Raw genomic sequence first — 20822 nt, 5'->3', positions numbered from 1 at the left:
CTTTGCGCCGGCTTAAGGGGCTGGGCTCCTTAGTTAAAACGTCTGAAAAGGCAGGTGCTTGGAGAAAGGGGATTAGCTGTGCCTGCCCCATGATTACCTCAGAGAATTGTTATTAGAAATTGCTGGTGAAGGCACCAAGGCACCTCCCTCCCCTCCCCATATTAGAAGGATGGTGTTTGGTTCTGTTTATTCCAAGTATGATCCTGAGGGTATCCCTGGAGCTTCTCTCGGTATAAAACACGTAAGAGAAAGAGAGAAATCTGAACCACTCCAGTCAAGCAGGCGAGTGTTGGGAGCATCTCGCTTGATCAGAATGTGTCATTCTAATCCAGCATCCCTTTCCATCCACCACCAACCACATGCCCCAAGAATACCCAAAGCCAACACCTCCTCCTGTGGCTGCCCTGGAAGCTTTTAATTGAGCCATCATGGCTTTCTTCCATGGATTTGTCTAATACACACTCAAAATCTGGGGAGGGGCTGTGGCTCGGTGGCAGAGCCTTTGTTACCATGCAGAAGGTCCCAAGTTCAATTCCCAACACTCCCAAACAAGGCTTATGGCTGGTAACAACAACTGGCGCAACATTAAGACCCCCTAAAATGATATAAAATCCCTATATAAACCCTCCCTTAGCAGCTAAAATTCCCACCTCCCCAGCTCAACAGACCCTTAGTGTAACAGGGCTTCAGGGGTGGGTGGGTATGGACTGACTAACTGGCGTGGGGCCCAAATCTAATAGCATTGGCCTCAACCAAAGACCTGGCGGAAGAGCTTCATCTTGCAGGCCCTGTGGAATTGAGAAAGTTCCGTCAGGGTCCTCAGCTCTCCCGGGAGTCCATTCCACCTGGTAGGGACCAGGGCGGATATGCCACTAAAGATGGCTACCTAAGTCATCTTTACAGGAGGAGCAAAGATCCCAGCTAGAACAGGTTGAAGCTGTGATCCCTGATTCCAATCAATACCTCCACCCCTTTCTGAGATTTGGTTTGCCAGCCCTCTTTCATCCCAGAATCTCTGTTCAGCCGACTAAGCATGGCGGGGGAGGGTGTGCGTGTGTCACCTGCAGTGGTTCTTGTTGGAACCTTCCACTTGGGAATTCCACGGTTTTGTTCAATTCACAACTTCCAAGACACAACTTTGATTTTTTTTTCCCCCTTTCGTCTTTTTTATTATTTGAGACTCTATTTATAAAGATTAAACAAATCTGACAAAAAGATACACGTAATACTGGAATACAAAATTTTTCTCGGTGTGTGTTTGGGGCGGGGGGGGGGGATGCAGCTCACGGCGGTTTTCCGCAGCCGTCACATCGTAGCAAAACATCGGTATCAAACATTTAACAAGGTCTTTTTTTTGTTTTTGTTGTTTGTTTTTTTTGCATGACAGCCACCAACTTGCATGCAATCTGTTTAGGTATATTTATATATTGTATAATATGTACATACAGTTCCAGTAAAAAAAGGCTTTGATACAAAACAAAAGAATTCCACACGGGGCATGTCATAACTGTAGTTGGAAAAAACCAGTGGAACGGCAAAATATGTGCTTCGACAGAGAGTAATGTTAACATCTTCCAGTAAAAGGTCTTCCAGTGGGAACCTTCCCTTGTTGTTCCCTACCCAGGAATAACCCATCGTGCGGGAAAAATTGTGCATGCTCTTACTGTTGCAGGTGTGGTACAAAGGGGCTTTTCTGCACTTTCATTTTCCTTGCTTGTAAATTCGTGTTTCTTTGGAGGGGGGGGCGGATTCCTGTTCTACGTGTGTTTTGCTCTCTCTCTTGTGGTCAGTTCGATATCACATCAGTTTATGTTCAGCATAATAACCTGTTGTTTAAATCTGCAAGGAGATATGCTGGAAATAAATGGGGGTAATACTGAATTGGCCACTAAGGGGGTGCAAAACACACGTGGGAACAGAAAAATACCCCTACAGTGAGGGAAATTAGAATACAGGGAAAGCTGGACAACACAGAGAAGAAAACTGACATAGGCAGCCCTGAGACCCTCCGGGGACTTTCCCAGCCAAGCTGTAAATTGGCTTTTGTCTCTGGGATTCTGAAATAAAGAACACAAAATGGCCAGAGTACTCATCAGCGCAACGAATACCTCTCTCGTTTGCATGAACAGCAGCCAGAAGTTCACAAGCAGCACGAGAAAGGCGCAAAGGAGATTTGAGCCTCATGCAACCCTTGCTTGCCAGTTAAGGTATCAGAACGGTTCTGAGAAAGGAAAGGAACACAGCATGATTGTCCCCCCAAAAAAACGTCTATACAAATGTTGTTCTAAAAAGGAGGATGTTGCAGGGACGCCGGGGATGAAGATTTTCTTGGAAGTAACATTCTTGTAATCTGTAAGGAGGGCCAGTTTGGTGTAGTGATTAGGAGTGCGGACTTCTAATCTGGCAAGCCGGGTTGGATTCTGCACTCCCCCACATGCAGCCAGCTGGGTGACCTTGGGCTAGTCACAGCACTGATAAAACTGTTCTGACGGGCAGGGATATCAGGGCTCTCTCAGCCTCACCCACCTCACAGGGTGTCTGTTGTGGGGAGAGGAATGGGAAGGCGACTGTAAGCCGCTTTGAGCCTCCTTTGGGTAGGGAAAAGCGGCATATAAGAACCAACTCTTCTTCTTCTAATATGGAGAAGGAAATAAAAGCGGATTTTAAAGATTTTACGTCAGGCTGCAGAAGGTGATTTCTGCACCTGCAAAGAATTCATACATGGGGCATAGATCAGGGGCGGCCAAACTGTGGCTCTCCAGATGACCATGGACTACAATTCCCATGAGCCCCAGCAGGGCATAGATCAGGGTTGGCCAAACTGTGGCTCTCCAGATGTAGTCCATTGTAGTCCATGATCATCTGGAGAGCCACAGTTTGGCCAACCCTGGCATAGATGGTAGACAGAATTCCCTTGTAAAAAGCAACTGCAGAGTTACTGGGAAGTTCTGAACTCACGCATCTGGACTTTTCCCATGGGAAGTGTAAGCAGTAATGCCCCTGAGCCCCCACAAGAGTCAGGAGGGGTGTCCTGTTCTTCCTATTTCTTCCATAAACAAAATGTTTATGGATGTGTGCTTAGATAGCTAAGATTTGCCAGGAAATCTGCAAGCTAATATCATGAGAACTAGCATCACGTGAAATCCACAAAAGAAGAAAGCTAGAAAACAAAATCCGGAAAAATGTACTGTTTTTTGAACAAAAAAAGAGCTTGGACAGAATTGTGCTGTTGGCAGAACCGTAATAATAATAATTCTTAAAAATCCAAGCAATTTTGTTTTTAACATACTGTGCGTTGGCCGTGGAAGTCAAAACTTGCTTTTGAATGTCACAGACTCTGATGACTATTTGAGCTTGGATGGGAAGCCGCTCTCTGATTCTGAATTTCAAAAAGATCAGCTCTCAACTTGCATTTGACAAAAAATTGACTTGATAGAAGCCAGCAGAGAGAGAAAGAGAGAGAGAGAGAGAGAGAGAGAGAGAGAGAGAGAGGGAGGAGTGGGGGGGGGAATGTCATGTTGTTTGAAGCCAGTGACATGAAACGACATGGGAAAAGGAAGGCTTATGGTCCCTTAAAAAATGTTAGCTGCACAGAGAAGGACAGTGGGGTACTCCTTGGCTGTGAAAGACCAGCGGGAAGGCCCAGAGTGGAGGGGAACGCCGCTCTGCAACCTTGACCCCAAATCGTTGAAGGTCTGTTGGAATTCCTCCGGGAGAAAAGGAGGAGGAAGGCAGGACTGACGGGAGGAAGGAAGCAACTGTTTCGGTCAGCTGCTCAGCCCTTAAAATATACGTTTTGCACAGATTATCAGAGAGGGCCAAGGGGGTGTTGGGGAAGGGGTCAAATGCAAAGCACACCTGGCCCCTCCCCTGCACCAGAAACACGATGCCACGTGTCAGAAGACTTGGATCTCTGCCCCGTCCCCCAAATCAAAAAACAACCGCAGGAGGCAGTGCCTTTCCCCATTTCTCTCTTTTTTTAGTGGTGAGAAGCTATCGATGCTTTGTTGTACTAGCCACACGAACAACGAAAGAAAGAAATTCGGTATATTCTAGGTTTTTGTTGCCAACGAGGCCCTGAGGCAGCAAGAACAGAGAAAGCCGCGGCTTGAATGCATGCAGGCCTTTGGGCTCCCCCAACCCCCCAGAAAGTGCCTGGCTGAAATTTCAAGGCATCCCGGAGAGGTCTCTAGGACTGAGGCGTGCCAAACAACGGAAAACACAGGGATGCTTGGGAAACAGACTGCAACCCTCCTCTTGTGACCAAGCCTCTTCCCCCATTCTTGCTGACTTGGGGCGCAAACCCTTCCAGTGAAGTCAACAATAAGTCAAAGGCAAGGGTCGTTCCTCCGCCAGGTGCTGTGCTATGTCGGGCAGGGTCCCCAGGTCTACTTGTGTGGTCAATCGCTGAGGATCGCCCCCGGCAGCTCGTTCGTGAGCGTGTGCCAGCGCTCGATTTTCTTATCCTTGTTTTTCAAGCAGTCGAACCAGTGCTTCAGACGGTCCCCTTTGGCGTTAATTCCCAGCACCACGCCGCCTAACACACAAGAGACAGAGACAGTTCACTGGGGAGGGGTCGGAGGGGAGGGCCACCCACCCAAGAGAGGAGAGGAGGAGCCAGCAGCTCAAGGGGGCGGGGCTGAGAGTGAAGGCAGGTGACGTGTCTCTTTGTGCAGAGCACAGCAAAAATAGGGGAGGCGGTAGAGTTAGCAAGCTAGATAGGTCCGGTTTCCAGGAGGGGAGGGACCATGGCTCAGTGGAAGAGCCTCTGCTTGGCATGCAGAAGGTCCCAGGTTCAATCCCCAGTTATGTCCAGTTAAAAGATTGACAGTAGGTTATATGACAGACCTGAGACCTTAGAGAGCTGGGTAGAGACTTATCCTGGATGCTTGAGGCTGATCCTGCATTGAGCAAGGGGTGGGACTAGATGGCCTGGATGGCCCCTTCCCACTCTATAATTCTATGGATGCCTGAGGCTGGTCCTGCATTGAGCAGATGGCCAGTATGGCCTCTTCCAACTGCAGGATTCTATGATTCTATGACGTGTGTTTCTTCCAGAAGTTACATGTCTTGTGTGGACCTCACAGCCAAAGCAGCATCCCCTTTTTGCAGCTCAAGCTGAGCCTTAAGCTAACACTGAGGCCCATGATTGACCACCCATTTCTCCATAGGAGGAAAGTCACCAGAGACAGTGGTGGACTGCCGTCTGCTGTCTCCCCCAACCCCCCTCACTATCAGCCCAAAGTAGAGTTGCCAGCTCTGGGTTGGGAAATACCTGCAAATTTTGGGGGTGGGCCCTGAGGAGGGCGGGGCTTGGGGAGGGGAGGGACTTCAGTGAGGTAGAAGGCCATAGATTCCACCTTCCAAGGTGGCCATTTTCTCTGGTGGATATTTCCAAGGAGCCCACACTCACCAATGAAGTCATTAGATTTGCCAATGTCGTAATCCCACACCGTCACCTCCAGCGTCTTTTTGGCCAAGTCGCCATGCTTGATCTCATAGCAAAACTCCTGGGAGGAAGCAAATGAAATGGACACTCAGGAGACACGTTTAAGAAGAAGAGTTGGGTTTTATATCCCACTTTTCAATTCCCTAAGGAGTCTCAAAGTGGCTTACAACCACCTTCCCTTTCTCTCCCCACAACAGACACTCTGGGAGTTAGGTGGGGCTGAGAGAGTTCTGATAGGACTGCTCTGTGAGAACAGTTCTAACAGGACTGTGACTAGCCCAAGTTCACCCAGCTGCCTGCATGTGGAGACCGAGCTGGTTTAACTTCATCCTTTTTCCCAAACCCAAGGCTGCCACATGAAGTCCATGGAGTAGCCAAGCTTAGCGGTAACTGAACGAATTCAGCCCAACTTAGGACCTCATTCTTGTCACTTTTCACAAAGCAGGGCCTCTAGTGTGGTTCAGCCCTTCTCGGCTTGGTGTTAGAGCCAGAGTGGTGTGGTGGTTAAGAGCAGCAGCTTCTAATCTGGAGAGCCGGGTTTGATTCCCCAGTTCCTCCACATTCAGTCAGCTGGGTGACCTTGGGTTATTCACAGTCCTATTAGAGCTGCATCAGCAGTTCTATCAGAGCTCTCTCAGCCTCACCTACCTCACAGAGTGTCTGCTGAAGGGAGAGGGAAGGCGAATGTAATCAGCTTTGAGACTCCTTCAGGTAGTGAAAAGCGAGGTATAAAAACCAACTCTTCTGCTGCTGCTGCTATTGCCCTCATGGGAGCCCACACAAGCTGCCTCTGGAGTCACGCCTGGATAGTATTCCTCAACAGTGACATAAAAACCAGGGTGGGGAATTTGAGTTCTTTATCTGATACCTGGACTTTTGAAAGATTATAGCTGAAAATTCTCATGCTCAGTCAGGAATTTGGGGATGACTCGTGGGCTCCATAGTGCTAATCTTGAACACTATGCAAATGAGGAATTGTAAGTGAACCAATCACGGACTCTTGTTCTAAGGACTCTTGTAACAATTGGTAGCCTGTGATAAGGGCCAATCAGGTTCTTTGACAAGTTAGGCAAACTGTATACAACAGGGGTAGTCAAACTGTGGCCCTCCAGATGTCCATGGACTACAATTCCCAGGAGCCCCCTGCCAGCTTTTGCTGGCAGGGGCTCCTGGGAATTGTAGTCCATGGACATCTGGAGGGCCGCAGTTTGACTACCCCTGGTATACAAGTTCGTGTTGCTCCTGTGCTCCCTGCCTGGTGTTTCTGGTTGGAGTTGGAGTTAATAAAGAGCTGTTTGTTTTCAAAGAGTCATGTCTGCACATACCAAACCTTTCCTTGTTCTCCCTTTCAATGGATTACAACCAAGAACACAACAGCCCAGTAAGTTGCTAAGCATCCAACAGAAAAAAGCCCGAACACAAAGGCAAGCAACATAAATTGTAATAACCAAAGAAACAAGGGCTGATTCTGCACTTCCATTGTATTTTCTGTTGTGGATCCTGCTGAATTAAGTTCGATTTCAACTTGGGTCTTCCTCTATCCTTTCTCCCCTAATTGAAACAGAAAGAGTACTGCACTTGATTGGGAAAGCTTAGAGAGGGGAGGGGAGCCAAGCACAGCAGGGGTCTCTTTCTTTTCTTGAACAGGGGAGGAGGGAGGATTGGAGAATGCAGAGGAGAAGGGAATAAACTCAAGAGGTAAATCTCTGCTGAGAGAAGTTAGGGCTTCTGGAGCGCAGTCACTTTAAGACAAGCCTTGCAACCAGGAACCAGGAAGTCTTTGAACTGAGGCCCTGGCCAATCAGGGAAGACTGCTTTTCTCTGAGGCAGGAAGCAGTCAGTTAATTTGCAAAAAGAGACATCTACACATTTACTGATGCCGGTTTTTTAAATATCGAGGGTTATATCCATTTCAGGATATCGTGGAGGAAAGGTAGGGTCACCACGAATCAGTCATGCATGTTGCAGAGGGAACATTTAAAGCACACAAAATCAAAATGGAAATGGAATTCAGTGCAGAGGAGAGGCATTTAGTCAATCTGGGGGTGGGTAAGAAGCTCCGTGCAGACTACACTCTGGATTCTTTTCTGCTCCTGCTGAGTCTAACCAGAAAGATTTCAGGATTCCTTAATAGTTTTCAAGAAAATCTTCCTCAGTGGCAAAGACTCAATATAGCTGTAATGAATGGGTAGAAATTAATTATATATATATTCTAAATTTTTAAAATGTTTATTGGGTGATATGACCCTATATAATCATGTTGATCTCTCCTCCCAAAATGGCCATGGTGGATCTGGGGGGGGGAGGGCCCCCGAGGGAGCGTGTCCACAGTTCTGCTTCTATATCACGGTGCCACTTCTGGGGCTTCTTGAAGCCTGGATAATGGTTCAGGGGTTTCTTATAATAGTAATAAAGTTGTAAAAGGCTGGTCTTTGCTAAGCAGTGATTATTTGGGTGTGATAGTTTTCATGATTTTTTTGTATTCAAGTTTACCATGTGAACTGCCTAGACCAGAGTGTAGTCTGCATGGGCTTTTTACCCACTCCCAGATTGACTAAATCCCTGCAGTCTACACTGAATTTGATTTCCGTTTTAATTTTGGGTGAGTCAGTTCAAAGACTTTCTGGTTCCCGGTTGCAAGGCTTCCCTTAAAGTGAGTTCAAATTGATCAGCAGGATCCACAACGGAAAAAAACAAAGTGCAGAATCAGCCTAGATCTCTGCAGAGAGAGCATATGTAGTGTTGCTCATAAACAAGCAAGCAAAGGAAGAGTTCGACATGCCCTGGAATGTGATGGCCTTTTAGAATCCGACAGAGAACAGCAATATGATTTCATTTCCAAATAAACCTTCTGCGTATCTGCAGGAAAGGCAGTTGTGCTCTGATTTCTGCTTCTTCTTCAGCATATACGATTAGATTGTTATCTAGTATTTGCATGTACAATGCATGCCATTTATTCGTGTAATGCAAATTCATAGGCTTGCATATTACATTGAAAACTGCACAAATGTTATGGGGGAAAACACAGGGCAAAATGTCTTTCCTTGAGGAGACAGAACGTGGTGGAAAAACAAGGAAATGTGGGTTTGATGTGCACAAGGGGGAAATTAAATAGGAACAAGGATCTTGAATTTCAAACAGCAGGGATGAAAAATTCAAAATCATCCAGAGGCAGAGGCCGTTTTACTGGGAAACGGCCAGCTGAAGATCTTGGGACTGTTGCATATCTCAAAAATCTCCGCATCCCCACAAGACCCAAGAAGCAGAACAGAAATACCTCGTTAAATTCAGGATTGAGCGTTTTCTTCTTGACGGCTGTCTTGTGCTTGGATTTCTTGTCCTCGTCTGGTTTCAAGTACCTGCAAAGATATCACCTGTCAACATGGGTTGTTTTTTTTTAGCCTTCGGCCATGTCAGAGGTAAAGAAATGCAACACCAGATGCACAGAAAGGACTAGATATTTAATTCTGACTCTATCATACCTGCACAGCCTGGCATATGGTAGCAAGTATTGGGTCATCGACTCCCTGCCTGATTCCACCAACTCAGCTCTATCAAAGAGTTGACATCCTTACATGTTGGCCCCCTCCGCTCTCTTCATACAGGATACAGAACCCGGGAAGCAGTGTCATACTCTTTAGATAAGGGGTAGTCAAACTGCAGCCCTCCAGATGTCCATGGACTACAATTCCCAGGAGCCCCTGCCCGCATTCGCGGGCAGGGGCTCCTGGGAATTGTAGTCCATGGACATCTGGAGGGCCGCAGTTTGACTACCCCTGCTTTAGATTTTTAAAACGTTAACTTTTTTGTATTTTTAAAATTTATACTTACAACGCTACTGAATGCTAAATTTTTATATGTAACGTTTCACCATTCAAACATTGGCCTGAGTCCTTAGGGTGACCAACCCCCAAGAGGAGTGGGGATCTCCCAGGACTGCCACTGATCTGCTCTACAGAAGACAGAGGTCTGTTCCCCTGGAGAAAACAGCTGCTTCGTAGAGTAGATGCTATGACATTATACACCCCTGAGGTTCCTCTTCCCACAAATCCCATGCAGCCCAGGGTCCACCTCCAAATCTCCTGGAATTTCCCAACCCAGAGTTGGCAATCCAGCCCTATGACTCTGTCAAGACCCCCCCCCCCCTAGTTATCCTACAAACCAACTACTGTTCTTTGACTCAGAAGGACCCCGTCAACAGGAAGATAACAGGATGTAATGGCGGCCACAGGCATAAACAGCTTTAAAAGGGAATTAGATTGATTCATGGTGACTGAGGGGAACCTCCATGTTCAGAGGCACTAATCCTCTGAATCCCAGAGTCAGGAGGCAATGTCAGGGGAAGGTGAGCAGTCTGAATCCAAGGGCCACGCTTCTGGGGGAAAGAGGGAACCAGGTGAGAAGCCAACAGAAGACCGGATTAAAACCTGGTCCACCAGTTACTTACCGGAGTCTGCCATTTCCCTGAAGAATTTTTCATTATAATAATAAACAGATTAATCATGATGGACAATCTGCTGCAGCTTCTTGCCATATCCCCAAATCTCCAAACCCCCCCCCCCCAACACTCCATCCCCGCTCAAAGGGAGGGAGACCCTGTGCCAAAATCTCTCTTTAGCTGCCAATGAGAAGAATTAGGTTACTTTGGAAAACAAGCAGATGGGACTGACAGGCACTTAGCAAGCCAAAGATGGGTGGCAGGATTGGGGCGGGGGAGGTTCTGGGTAAAGCTTTTCCAGCCATGAAACCTAATTATAAGCAGAAAAGGCCCTGCCAGAGAACAGGCTGTGAGTGGAGGAGACCTCGGGGCTGGATTACTTCAAGGAAAATATACCCAACATGTGAGGGGCTGCTGGGAAAGGAGGAAGGGAGATGTGAGGGCTTAAAGGGAAGGCTGGTGTGTGTGTGTGTGTGTGTGTGTGTGTGTGTATGTGTATGTGTGTGGATTCAGAAGGTCCCTGAATTTCCCATGCATTTGAGTGTCTCCCTCACATATACATGACACCAGTAGAGACATGGATCTTAAAAGAAGAGTGGTCTTACAATACAAATAAACAAAGTAAATAATAGTGAGAAAAGATACTTCTTCCCCCTAAACAACGTCCCTGAATTCTAAGCAAGAAAGTCCAACTAGCAGAGCCTGAGGATGCACCACATTTCTCCTGCACACAAGATGCACCCCTCCCTCCCAGATTATATCCCCCCTCCCAGATGGATCCTCACGCTTACTGTCCAGGGCTAAGGGCAGCAGGGAGGGAAATGGCAGGCAAGTTCTGCAGGCAGAAATGACACTGGGAAGATAAAGGTGCTTGTAAGAAATTCCCGTTTGTAATGCAATGTGCAGTCGCTATTGCTTCATTGACATAACTTAATGAGATCAATGTTTTTTGGGCAAGGCAAAATAGAGGGGGGGAGGGGAGGGAGGGAAGGAAGGAAGGAAGGAAGGAAGGAACATACAGGTGTTGGAGAAGGCTTCTGCAGATTCCATTGGCCACAAAAGTCACAAACAAGGAAATAATAGAACCCCTAAAGCCTGATCTATCACTGGAAGGCAAAATCACAAATCTCCGGCTCTCTTACTTTGGCCATATTGTGCGATCCAACTCAATGGAGAAAGTAACTTTTAATCACTCCCTTTTCACTTTAATGGGATTTATGTCGGCCACAGCTAATTTGTCCTGAAAAATATCAGTGTGGAAAGTCAGGACAACACCCATCTTCTTGTCCAGGGCCATGGGACTTCCAAAGGCTGGGGGGGCTACATTCTTCAACTAACACGGCAGTCATGTCGGGTGCTGGAATTACAGATGCTACCCCCACCCCCCAATTTTGGAGCAGTGTTAAAACAGGAAAAGTGAAGGGCAAAAAATCAGCAGCTCTGACCTAGATGGATCAGATTAGCTTGACCTCATCTGAATTTGGAAGCTAAGCAATTAGTATTTGGATGGGAGACCACGAAGGAAGTCCAGAGTAGGAAATCCCCTCTGTTAGTGTCCTGCCTCAAAACCCCTGTGGGGTTGCAATAAACTGGCTTGAGCTTAACTTGGCAGCACGTTTCAGGTTCCAGGACTGGAAGGTGACAAAGATGCCTCCCAGCTCCAAATCCAGCTGCCTGGTCCTGGGAGCAGATGAGATCAGATCAGATCGGCCCTGACGGAACACTCTTGAAGAGTTCCGCAGGGCATGGAAGACAGAACAGTTCCGCCAGGCCTATGGCAGAGGTCTAGAGCAGGGGTAGTCAAACTGCGGCCCTCCAGATGTCCATGGACTACAATTCCCAGAAGCCCCTGCCAGCAAATGCTGGCAGGGGCTTCTGGGAATTGTAGTCCATGGACATCTGGAGGGCCGCAGTTTGACTACCCCTGGTCTAGAGCAAGAGCAGCACTCCCTAAATCCATCTGCTTAATTTCCATCCGAGAAATAAATTATCTCCTCTAGCCTGTCTCCTCTCTTTTACAGTAAGGATGTGCCATCCAGTAGTTCTTTACAATTTTAGGGAAACCGCGTAAGAAATTTTTAATATTTGTGTATTTTTTGGCATGCTTTTGGGAAAGGACGGGATAGACATGTTAAATTAAATGAATATTCTTTTTATGCCCCAGACCCATCTCTGGACGCCTTTGCAAGACTGCCGTGGCCGTCCACCTGCTGGGTCCAGCCACCCCATCCTTGCCATGCCGTGGTGAAGGGCTCCCGAATTCCCCCAACGAGTTTGCGGAGGAAAAGGACGCTTCTGAACTGAAGCAAGCTCCCAGCGCCTTCCCCCTTCCGGCATTTCTGACAAAAACCTCCGCCCCCATTGTATGTGCGACAAACAACGATTGTAATTTGGCTTCCTTTGCTTTGCCTTTGCAATCTGTTTCCCTGGGTCTTGTTCTTTCTGGCACCTTTTCCTTTTGTCAGAAGCGCTCCCCCTCTTCCACGCCTCTCCCCCACCTTCTCCGTTGTCTCCAGCTAAACACAATGTACGCAGCCAAACCCAGAACACAAAGCCTCGCCAGGCATCCCACGGAGAGGAAGCCGAGCAGGGCCAGCCTCAGGAATACGAAATGAGAGAGAGAGAGAGAGAGCCCTTATCAGCTGAAACCACTATCAAGACAGCTGCTGTTAGGCAAGTCAGCTAAGCAGAACCTCCATGATCAGAGGCAGTGTACCTCTTGAGGTCCACATGGCGGGGCTTAGGGATGTTTCTGACTTATTCCCTATGGAATATGCCAATCTGCTCCAAACTATCTGTGAAGTAGAACAGAATGCCCTGGGCACTTCTGTCCATTCTGTCCATAAATAAGCCTTATTCAAGGCGGGATAGTCTGAGGAAGAGCACATGCACTTGAAAGCTCCTACCTTGAATCAATCTTTGTTGGTCTTAAAGGTACCCCTCGACTCTGGTTTTGTTTTGTTGTGCTGCTTCAGACCAACATGGCTACCCACTTGGACCACTTTTCAAATTAGGTTAAACACAGCTGGCTGTCTGATGCCGGCTTGAAAATCGAATAAAGGAGTGAAGCAAGGCTGAGTTCTAGCTCCGCGCCTCTTTAATCTCTACATTGACATCTTGAATGCGGAATTGTCTCCTGTAAACAGCCATGCACCACTGATTTCAAATAGAAGGATCCCCCTGCTCCTGTATGCAGTTGATGCGGTCCTGCATCCTGCTGCAGATTCAATGTTTTAACCATAAAAATCCAAAATCTTAGTCTTTGGCACAGCCCAGAAATTGACAAACTGGAAAACTGACAAACTGGTCACACAATTAAGCAAGTAAAAAGGTAAAGGTAAAGGTATCCCCTGTGCAAGCACCGGGTCATGTCTGACCCTTGGGGTGACGCCCTCTAGCGTTTTCTTGGCAGACTCAAGGGCTTTTCGCACCGGGATCTTTGTTGCAAATTGGTCACTGAACGAAAAATCGCCATTTAAAATAGTGGAATTCGTCGTTATGCATACCTGCCTTTGTAGTGGAATCCAGTTGAATTTTGTAGCGTTTCCCGCAGCTTCCGGTCTCGGCAGAAAAGGAAGCGCTATTTCCAAGCTCGTCCCGCCCCTGGCCGTCAAGCAGCCAATGGGCAGCCGTTAGCATGCTCCCAAACAGCCCCTTTCCCTTTAAGAAAGGTTTTTTTTAAAAAAAAACAGACCCATTGTAACGAATCTGTGTAGATTCGTTGCAACGGAGAGACCCATCCAGCTGCCTAATGTGAGCTGTCGTTTGATCATATGATCGTTGCCCCGCTGCCTCGAGTGATAAAAAAAAAATCCCCCCCCCCTCTCACGGGCCCGATTTTCGGCTGAATTAATGTGTAAAAAATAAAGGGACTTTATTTCAGCAAACGGGCTTTTATGTGGTTTGTGCTTAGTGACTAAAGGTGAAGGACTGAAGCCAGGGAAGCCTCTAAACAGAAAGAGGCTCGCTGGTGCGTTTATCCCTGCTCGCTCGGAGAAAAAAAAATGGCGATCGCTTCGCCGGAAGTTTGGAGGACAGGCTCAGGAGGAGGGACTTTGAAGAAACCGCAACAATGTTAACGCACAGGTCTTTATCGCTAGTGTTGCAGATTGTTTGCAAGAGTGTAGCGCTTTCCGGAGGGTGAATCCACTTTTTGGGATTCCCCTGAAAGCGCTACAACGAAGCGCTTTTTGCTGATCGGTTTCAGGAGTGTTGCAGATTGTCTACGACGTCGTGCGTTATGGCAAATCAATAGCGTTTCCAATTGGCAACCATTGTGCGATTTTGAAGCCGTGCAAAAAGCCCCTCAATACGGAGTGGTTTGCCAGTGCCTTCCCCAGTCATTACCGTTTACCCCCCAGCAAGCAAGCTGGGTACTCATTTTACCAACCTCAGAAGGATGGAAGGCTGAGTCAACGTTGAGCCGGCTGCTGGGATTGAACTCCCAGCCTCATGGGCAGAGCTTTCAGACTGCACGTCTGCTGCCTTACCACTCTGCGCCACAAGAGGCTCTATTAAGCAAGTACACACAATTAAATATCTAGGGATAATTTTTCACCATTCCCTTAACTCAGCCTTTCTCAACTTTTTTACCTTTGAGAAACCCTAGAAACATTCTTCAGCCTTCGAGAAACCTCAGAAGTGGTGCAATTGGGCAGAATATGGTTAGGAAGTAGTGGACACGCCCACCTGGGGCCCCTCCCCTTCCCACCAGCTCCAGGCTCATCACTGGCCATTTGGGGAGGGAGAGCAGGTTAACATGACCATAAATGGTCAGATCACCACGATAAATGTTTAACAAATTTTCTAAAAATATATTACATTTTTTAAACTCTCACCCATTTGGGAACCCCTTCCAGGGCTGTCATGAAACCCTGGTTGAGAAAGCCTGCCTTAATGGAACCTCATCTGAAACAGAAGCAAGGCCAAAAGCAAGGCTATTCAGTTTTATTGCACAAAAACTCCTCCCATTTCTGTTACGGCTTTCCTATTTGGGGCCCAGACTGCACTTCCAAGATGGAACCACCCCCATCATTGCTTCGGCATTATCTTCTCGGAGTTCCAAGGTGTGTTTCTGATTCCGTGCTTTACCTTGAAACCAGGCTTTCTCAGCTATCCACACAGGTACGGCTAATGGCCGTGAAATATTGGATCCCACTACATTATAGAGCAGGGATAGTCAACCTGAGGTCCTCCAGATGTCCATGGACTACAATTCCCATGAGCCCCTGCCAGCATTTGCTGGCAGGGGCTCATGGGAATTGTAGTCCATGGACATCTGGAGGATCGCAGGTTGACTACCCCTGTTATAGAGCACAGCCTGGCAGTCTAACATTCCATCTCTTCATGGACCAATTCCTCTCTTCTTGGCACAGGAGAAATTGTTGCCTTCCTGAAACAGTCTGCTCTGGCTCCTGGTAAGTTCCAAAACCTAGATGAGGGAGCAGCTTCTCCTTGTGCCAAAAAGCGTATTTTGGACGTTGATTTTCGAGACTTGTCCGCAGATGCCCAAAGACTCTGTTCGCCACTATTTCACAATGTTCCGTTTACTCGAAGATTGATGTCACCGTATTTCTATACCCTCACCGACCTGGTTTGAGCTGCTGCTTCATGTTGGCCCGGATGAATTTATTACCAATGGACTGGTCACGAGGTAGATATAGCCATGCTCCTTACAATGAACGATTCTACTCTTGTCAAGGTAATTCAGTTGAGTCGATGACTCATGTCCTCCTCTGTTGCTCTAAACTAGGCTTTCTGGACCATGGTTTCGTGATTCTCTGGAGTTTCTTGGCAGCCCCACCTGAATATTATAATTCTAGAAAAACTCTGGTAGATGTAGTAATGTACTGACAGAGAGCAGATTATGTAAATTCTGTCTCAGTATCACATATTTTACTTTATTGTCCTTTGCATTACATGCTCAGGCAGCGATTTATTGTCCCCATTACTGTAAACCGCTCTGGCCCTTTGGATAGAATCACTCAATATTTACTAGCTGATAAATCCCCAGAAATAACAGAACTAGTAGCCACATTCTTGGCTGCAGTGATGCAAAAGGATAATCAGCTAAGCAAGAAATAATTCTAATCCATGGGCATTTATCGTTGGTGTTAATTACTGATTACTGAGCATTCGACGGAGGAATGTGTAATTGGTTATCATTTTTTTTACTTTATTTGTTTTTTTCTCGAAACTTTGTAATCATTATGCACTATTAATGAACAACTACTTCCTTTCATATAGATGGTTTTATATGCCGTTAAAGGTTTTTTGAATTAGAAATTGAAAAACTCTGAACATATGGATTGGTTAAAATGTGTGCTGAAATGCACATTGCAGACAACCTGTGTGGCGTAGTGGTTAAAAGTGTTGGACTAGTATCTGGGAGACCTGGGCCTGAATTCCCATACACACTACAGAAGCTCGCAAAAATCATTTACGCACTGGAGGTTTCATGCCAGGCTGCAGGCTGGAGTTTTAATTGTGGCAGGGTGCCCCACCTCTTCCTGCACCCACACGGGGGGAGCATTTGGCCTGGTGTCCCTCGTCCGTCCCCAATTTGTGCTCCTGCACGGGAGCTGGGGCAGTGAAGTTCTCAGTGCATAAACGGTCCTAGAGATCTTTGGCCAGTCAAAGTGAAACGGGGGGGGGGGGGGAGTACAACTGGGTCTCCAGTGGGGAGAATAGTGGGGTATAAATGAATTCAGTAAAAAAAAAACACAGACAAATCAGAGAAGTGCCTGAATTTCACATCAACTAATTTAAACCATTTTCACACAAGTGCAAACCTTCACATCGGCATTCTTAAATAACTGAAGGTTGTAAAACTTTCCATGCAACTTTTTGCGTCCCCAGGAGTAGATCCAGATTTAATGACCCGTTACCGCATGTTTTCCAAATCCACTTTTTCTGCGGTTCCCCATTTAGATCTGCACTTGCAGTTTTCCAGTGAGGAATAGTGTGCTATGTTCACCCCTCCCCACATCTGAACGATCTGCTAATTTTTAAGTGCAATGTTGATTGCATTATGATGAGGATTGTCTTCCATTATCGTATAATAACGTTATAAAGTCTGGCCTGGAGGAAATTTGCCTCCTGATCACAAAGTGGCAATCGGCATTTCCCTGGGCATGCAAGGAAGGGCCACAAGAGCCCAGCACTGACACAGTGCCTTCTGCCCACCCGCCAACAATCTGCCCAAGTTCACACAATCAAGTTTCAGGAGTGGCTGTTTTGAACAGGGACAGGTGACTCTTGGTGGCATGTTTTCACATTCTGACATCACTGGATGACCAACGCTTCTCCCCCACTGCAGAGATATTACTTTTGCAAAGCAGCTTCAAAGGGTTCCTGATTTCTAAGCAGACTGGAATCTCCATTGCACATGTATGTGGAACTAGTCATTGCACATTGCCCTGTGAATCCCATCATTGCTTTTAGGAGGGGGGGGGCAGTTTGAGCCCCCAATGATATTTCCAAGTCTGCTTCTAGCCAACTCTCCCTAACAGCTAATGTGTCATTTTTTTAATCCTTTGACGGACAAACATCCCAACGATTCATGGCATTCCTCATTTTGCCAATAGCGTTAGGATTCTAGACATGTTTTGGCTGGAAACTTATTGTTTTTTGTTCTGAAGGGTCATGCGATTGCTACCCATTTCCAACAGCGAGGGGTGGCCGTCCCATTCTACTTGCCAGCAGACATCTATTTCCCCTGCCTTCCTCCTGAGTCAGAGAACGTTCCTTGCCAGACGGCAGCAGCCTCTTTCTTGGCCGGAGACAGTCTCGTTCACGGCCCGTTGCCTGCAGCCTCCTGTGCAAACCCATCAACGCAGTCAGGAGTTGACACAAAAGAACAGGCCAGTTGCAAAATCAAGCACCGGGGGAGAGAATTTCCATCTGTGGCCCGACAAGGGTGAAAAGCCTAAATCAAGTATGGTTCAGCAGTGGAAGAGAAAAAGGAAAAGCCTTTCGTGGGTAGTGCAAAAAGAGTCCTTCCGTGTCAGGATTTTGAGTAAGCCGGTGTGGTGCAAGCCTCAAGATGGAACAACACCTGTGGAGATCCCTACTCTTTTGGGAAGCTCACTGGGAACCCTTGGGTCAGTCACTGTGTTTCAGCCTAAGTTGCTTCCCAGGGTTGTGGAGAGTGTCAAATGAAAACTTGGCAGAAAGACAGGGAAAAATGTCTCAGACAGAGATTGTCTCCACCAGTTCTCCAACCAGGGGCTATTATGCATGGCAGGAAACATCACAAAAAATCTTGGAAAATATATTTTTAAAATTCTGCAGGTGGTGCTGTTTTCACCACTGAAAACCCACTGGAGTATTTTTGATTGTGTATTGTCCTCCCACTTATAGCAATGAGTGTGCCTTTTCCTCTGGTTTCTGCGCTGTATTTGAAACTAGCTTTACTATGACTTTTCTTTTATGATAGTGCTTAAGATGCCTGTTTTTGCATACATAAACATGTTTTTGGTCTCCTCCCCTGTGCCATCGTACACCAACGGGTGAACAGACATTCCCTAGCCCACCAATCGGAGCTCGAGTCACCCCTTGTTTGACACAGACACTCCAATCTCTGCTATTACAACATTACACCAGAAGAAATTAATTTATTCATTCCCTCAGAGGCATTTCAATCCACTTTCCATTTGGAACAACATACCTCTGATGAGGAAAGGTTGTAGTGTTGGCATTCAAAAGGCTGTGTGTCCCCACGGAAACATCTTCTTGAGGTTTCCATGTCTGTGAACTACAATTCCCATGAGGCCCTGCCAGCAGCATGTGCCAGAATGGCAGTCAGGTGACATTGCAGCTGACCACAGCCTGTCAATGAGCATCTAACACAACAGAGGAAGTGCCCTCCCACTTAAGGATTTGCCGTTGTCTTTCAAAACCATAATCGTATGCAAAACCAGAAAAAAACAACTCAGTATCAGAGTGCAGCCATAAATGCAATCATTTTTTAAAATGATGATTTAAAAGGGTCAGCGTGCTGACTTCGGTGAAAACCTGTACATGCATAATAGCTCCAGAGCTGTGCATGTGCAAAGATACAGTAGGAGTTGAGGGAAAGCTTAAGGTGAGATAGAGAGGACAGCAGCCAGATTCTTAGGAATTGCTTCCTTCGTTTTTTAAAAAGGAGCAAGTTTCTAGATGTGCTTGAACGTGAGGGGGAGTAACTGCCTTCTGAAATCTCACATGCTACCTTGTGGGGGGGGGGGGCTGATTTGCAGTGGCCCTCAGAACTTCATACTCCTTTCCCATGACCTGAATAAACGAAACAACACTTAAAACCACAGAATAAATTATGCAAACAGACACACAAAATACAGATTTTATGCTCGCTCTGTATAAAATATACAGGCTGCGGAATCCAGTTTTCCCCTACTCACGGCATTTGGATTGTCTGCCTACAGGATTTTAATTTTGTGAACAGAAAATACATACAGATCTGAGGCGTAAGAACTGCACTGCACGTAAAGCATAATCCTAGGGGGTAGCGCTTCCTGTTTCCTTTCTGCTACAACAGAGTGCAAATGATGAAGAAAAAGAGCTGGCTTTTTTGTTCCCTGCTTTTCACTACCCAAGGGCATCTCAAAGCGGCTTAAGATCACCTATTCTTCTTCTCCCCACAATGGATGCCCTGTGAGGTAGGGGAGACTGAGTGAGACTGGTCCAAGGTCACCCAGCAGGCCTCATGTGTCTTAAAGTGGCTTACAATTGCCTTCCCTTCCTCCCCTGTGAGGTAGTTTGGGCTGAAAGAACTCTGAGAGAACTGTGACTAGCTCAAGGTCATGTTCAAGTGGAGGAAGAAGGGGGAATCAAACCCAGTTCTCCAGATTAGAAGCTGCCGCTCTTAATCACTGCACCATACTGGCTCTCAGATGGGGCAATCAGAAGGGTGGATCCTCCCCTGTGTGGGAACAAAAGCTTCCTTGAACACAGAGGACTAGCGTGCTTCTTATACACATGAAATCACAGGACCTGCTTTACACCTGGTCCACAAATGCAGCCCCCACTTGCTCTAGTTAATGTGCCTGGGACGGGGGCAGATTTTTAGCATACCGAGTCTGCTCCATAGCACAAAATATTTCTACCTCGCTTTTCTCCCCTGGGAACCCAAATTCACTTTGTGTAAAGCGGCAACGCTCCAGCTGTTTCAGGGGGTAGCCGTGCTGGTCCGCACTGCAGTACTGCGTGTAGATCCAAGCACAATCAAACCTATAGAAACCCGTGAAAGCTTCAGGGTACAGGCCTCAAAAGCTTGTAGCTGAAAACTCTCATCAGCCTCTAAGATGCTACTGCACTTGCACCTTTGCAGTACAGCAGCTGTACTGTTCAAGCAGTGTTGGATTCTAATTGCACACTTAATTAACCCTTAAAACGGACCCTTACCTATCGTTTATTGAGCTCCATCCCCATAGAAAGGCTTTAACACTGGCTGGATGTGAAGCCCTACCTACGGCCGTTCTTGAGGGCAAGAATAAGAGAATCCCTTAGAATCACAGAATCATGGAATTGGAAGGGACCTCCTGGGTCATCTAGTCCAGTGGTCCCCAACCTGCGGGCCGCGGCCCGGTGGCGGGCCGCAAAGGCCATGGCACCGGGCCGCGGCTCCCTCTCCCCGCCCCGCCCCCGCAGTAAAAAACTTCCCAGGCCGCAAGCTTGCGGCCCGGGAAGCTTCTTACTGCGGGAGGCGGGGAGAGGGAATCAGGGCCGGGCCGCGCCTGTGCGGGCCACGCCCGCTCGGCCCGATCCGCGGGCGCGGCCCGTGGGCACGGCCCGGGCGCGGCTCGGGTGCGGCCCGATCCGCGGGCGTGGCGTGGGCGCGGCCCGCGGGCGCGGCCCGATCCGTGGGCGCGGCCCACGGGCGCGGCCCGATCCGCGGGCGTGGCCCGCACGGGCGCGGTCCGCGGGGGCGCGGCCCGA

The 20822-nt window shown here is 47.5% G+C and overlaps 1 protein-coding gene across 2 annotated transcripts in view; it reads right to left on the bottom strand.

Moving 5' to 3' along the window:
* Positions 1–1155: 1155 nt before the first annotated feature.
* The window catches only part of DOC2B (double C2 domain beta), a 151474-nt gene continuing 131807 nt past the window's right edge, over positions 1156–20822 (bottom strand). For both annotated transcript variants that reach the window (XM_077311226.1, XM_077311227.1), the window contains 3 exons: positions 8727–8808; positions 5414–5510; positions 1156–4537 (listed from right to left, as the gene is read on the bottom strand). In XM_077311226.1, the coding sequence (XP_077167341.1) occupies positions 4401–4537; positions 5414–5510; positions 8727–8808 (316 nt within the window). In that variant the 3' untranslated portion in view covers positions 1156–4400. The remainder of the gene's footprint in view (positions 4538–5413; positions 5511–8726; positions 8809–20822) is intronic.

Source organism: Paroedura picta, chromosome 15, assembly GCF_049243985.1.
Source record: "Paroedura picta isolate Pp20150507F chromosome 15, Ppicta_v3.0, whole genome shotgun sequence".
NCBI classification, from domain to species: domain Eukaryota; kingdom Metazoa; phylum Chordata; class Lepidosauria; order Squamata; family Gekkonidae; genus Paroedura; species Paroedura picta.
Note: the sequence above shows the minus strand (reverse complement) of the source record. Positions and strands in the feature narration are given on the sequence as shown.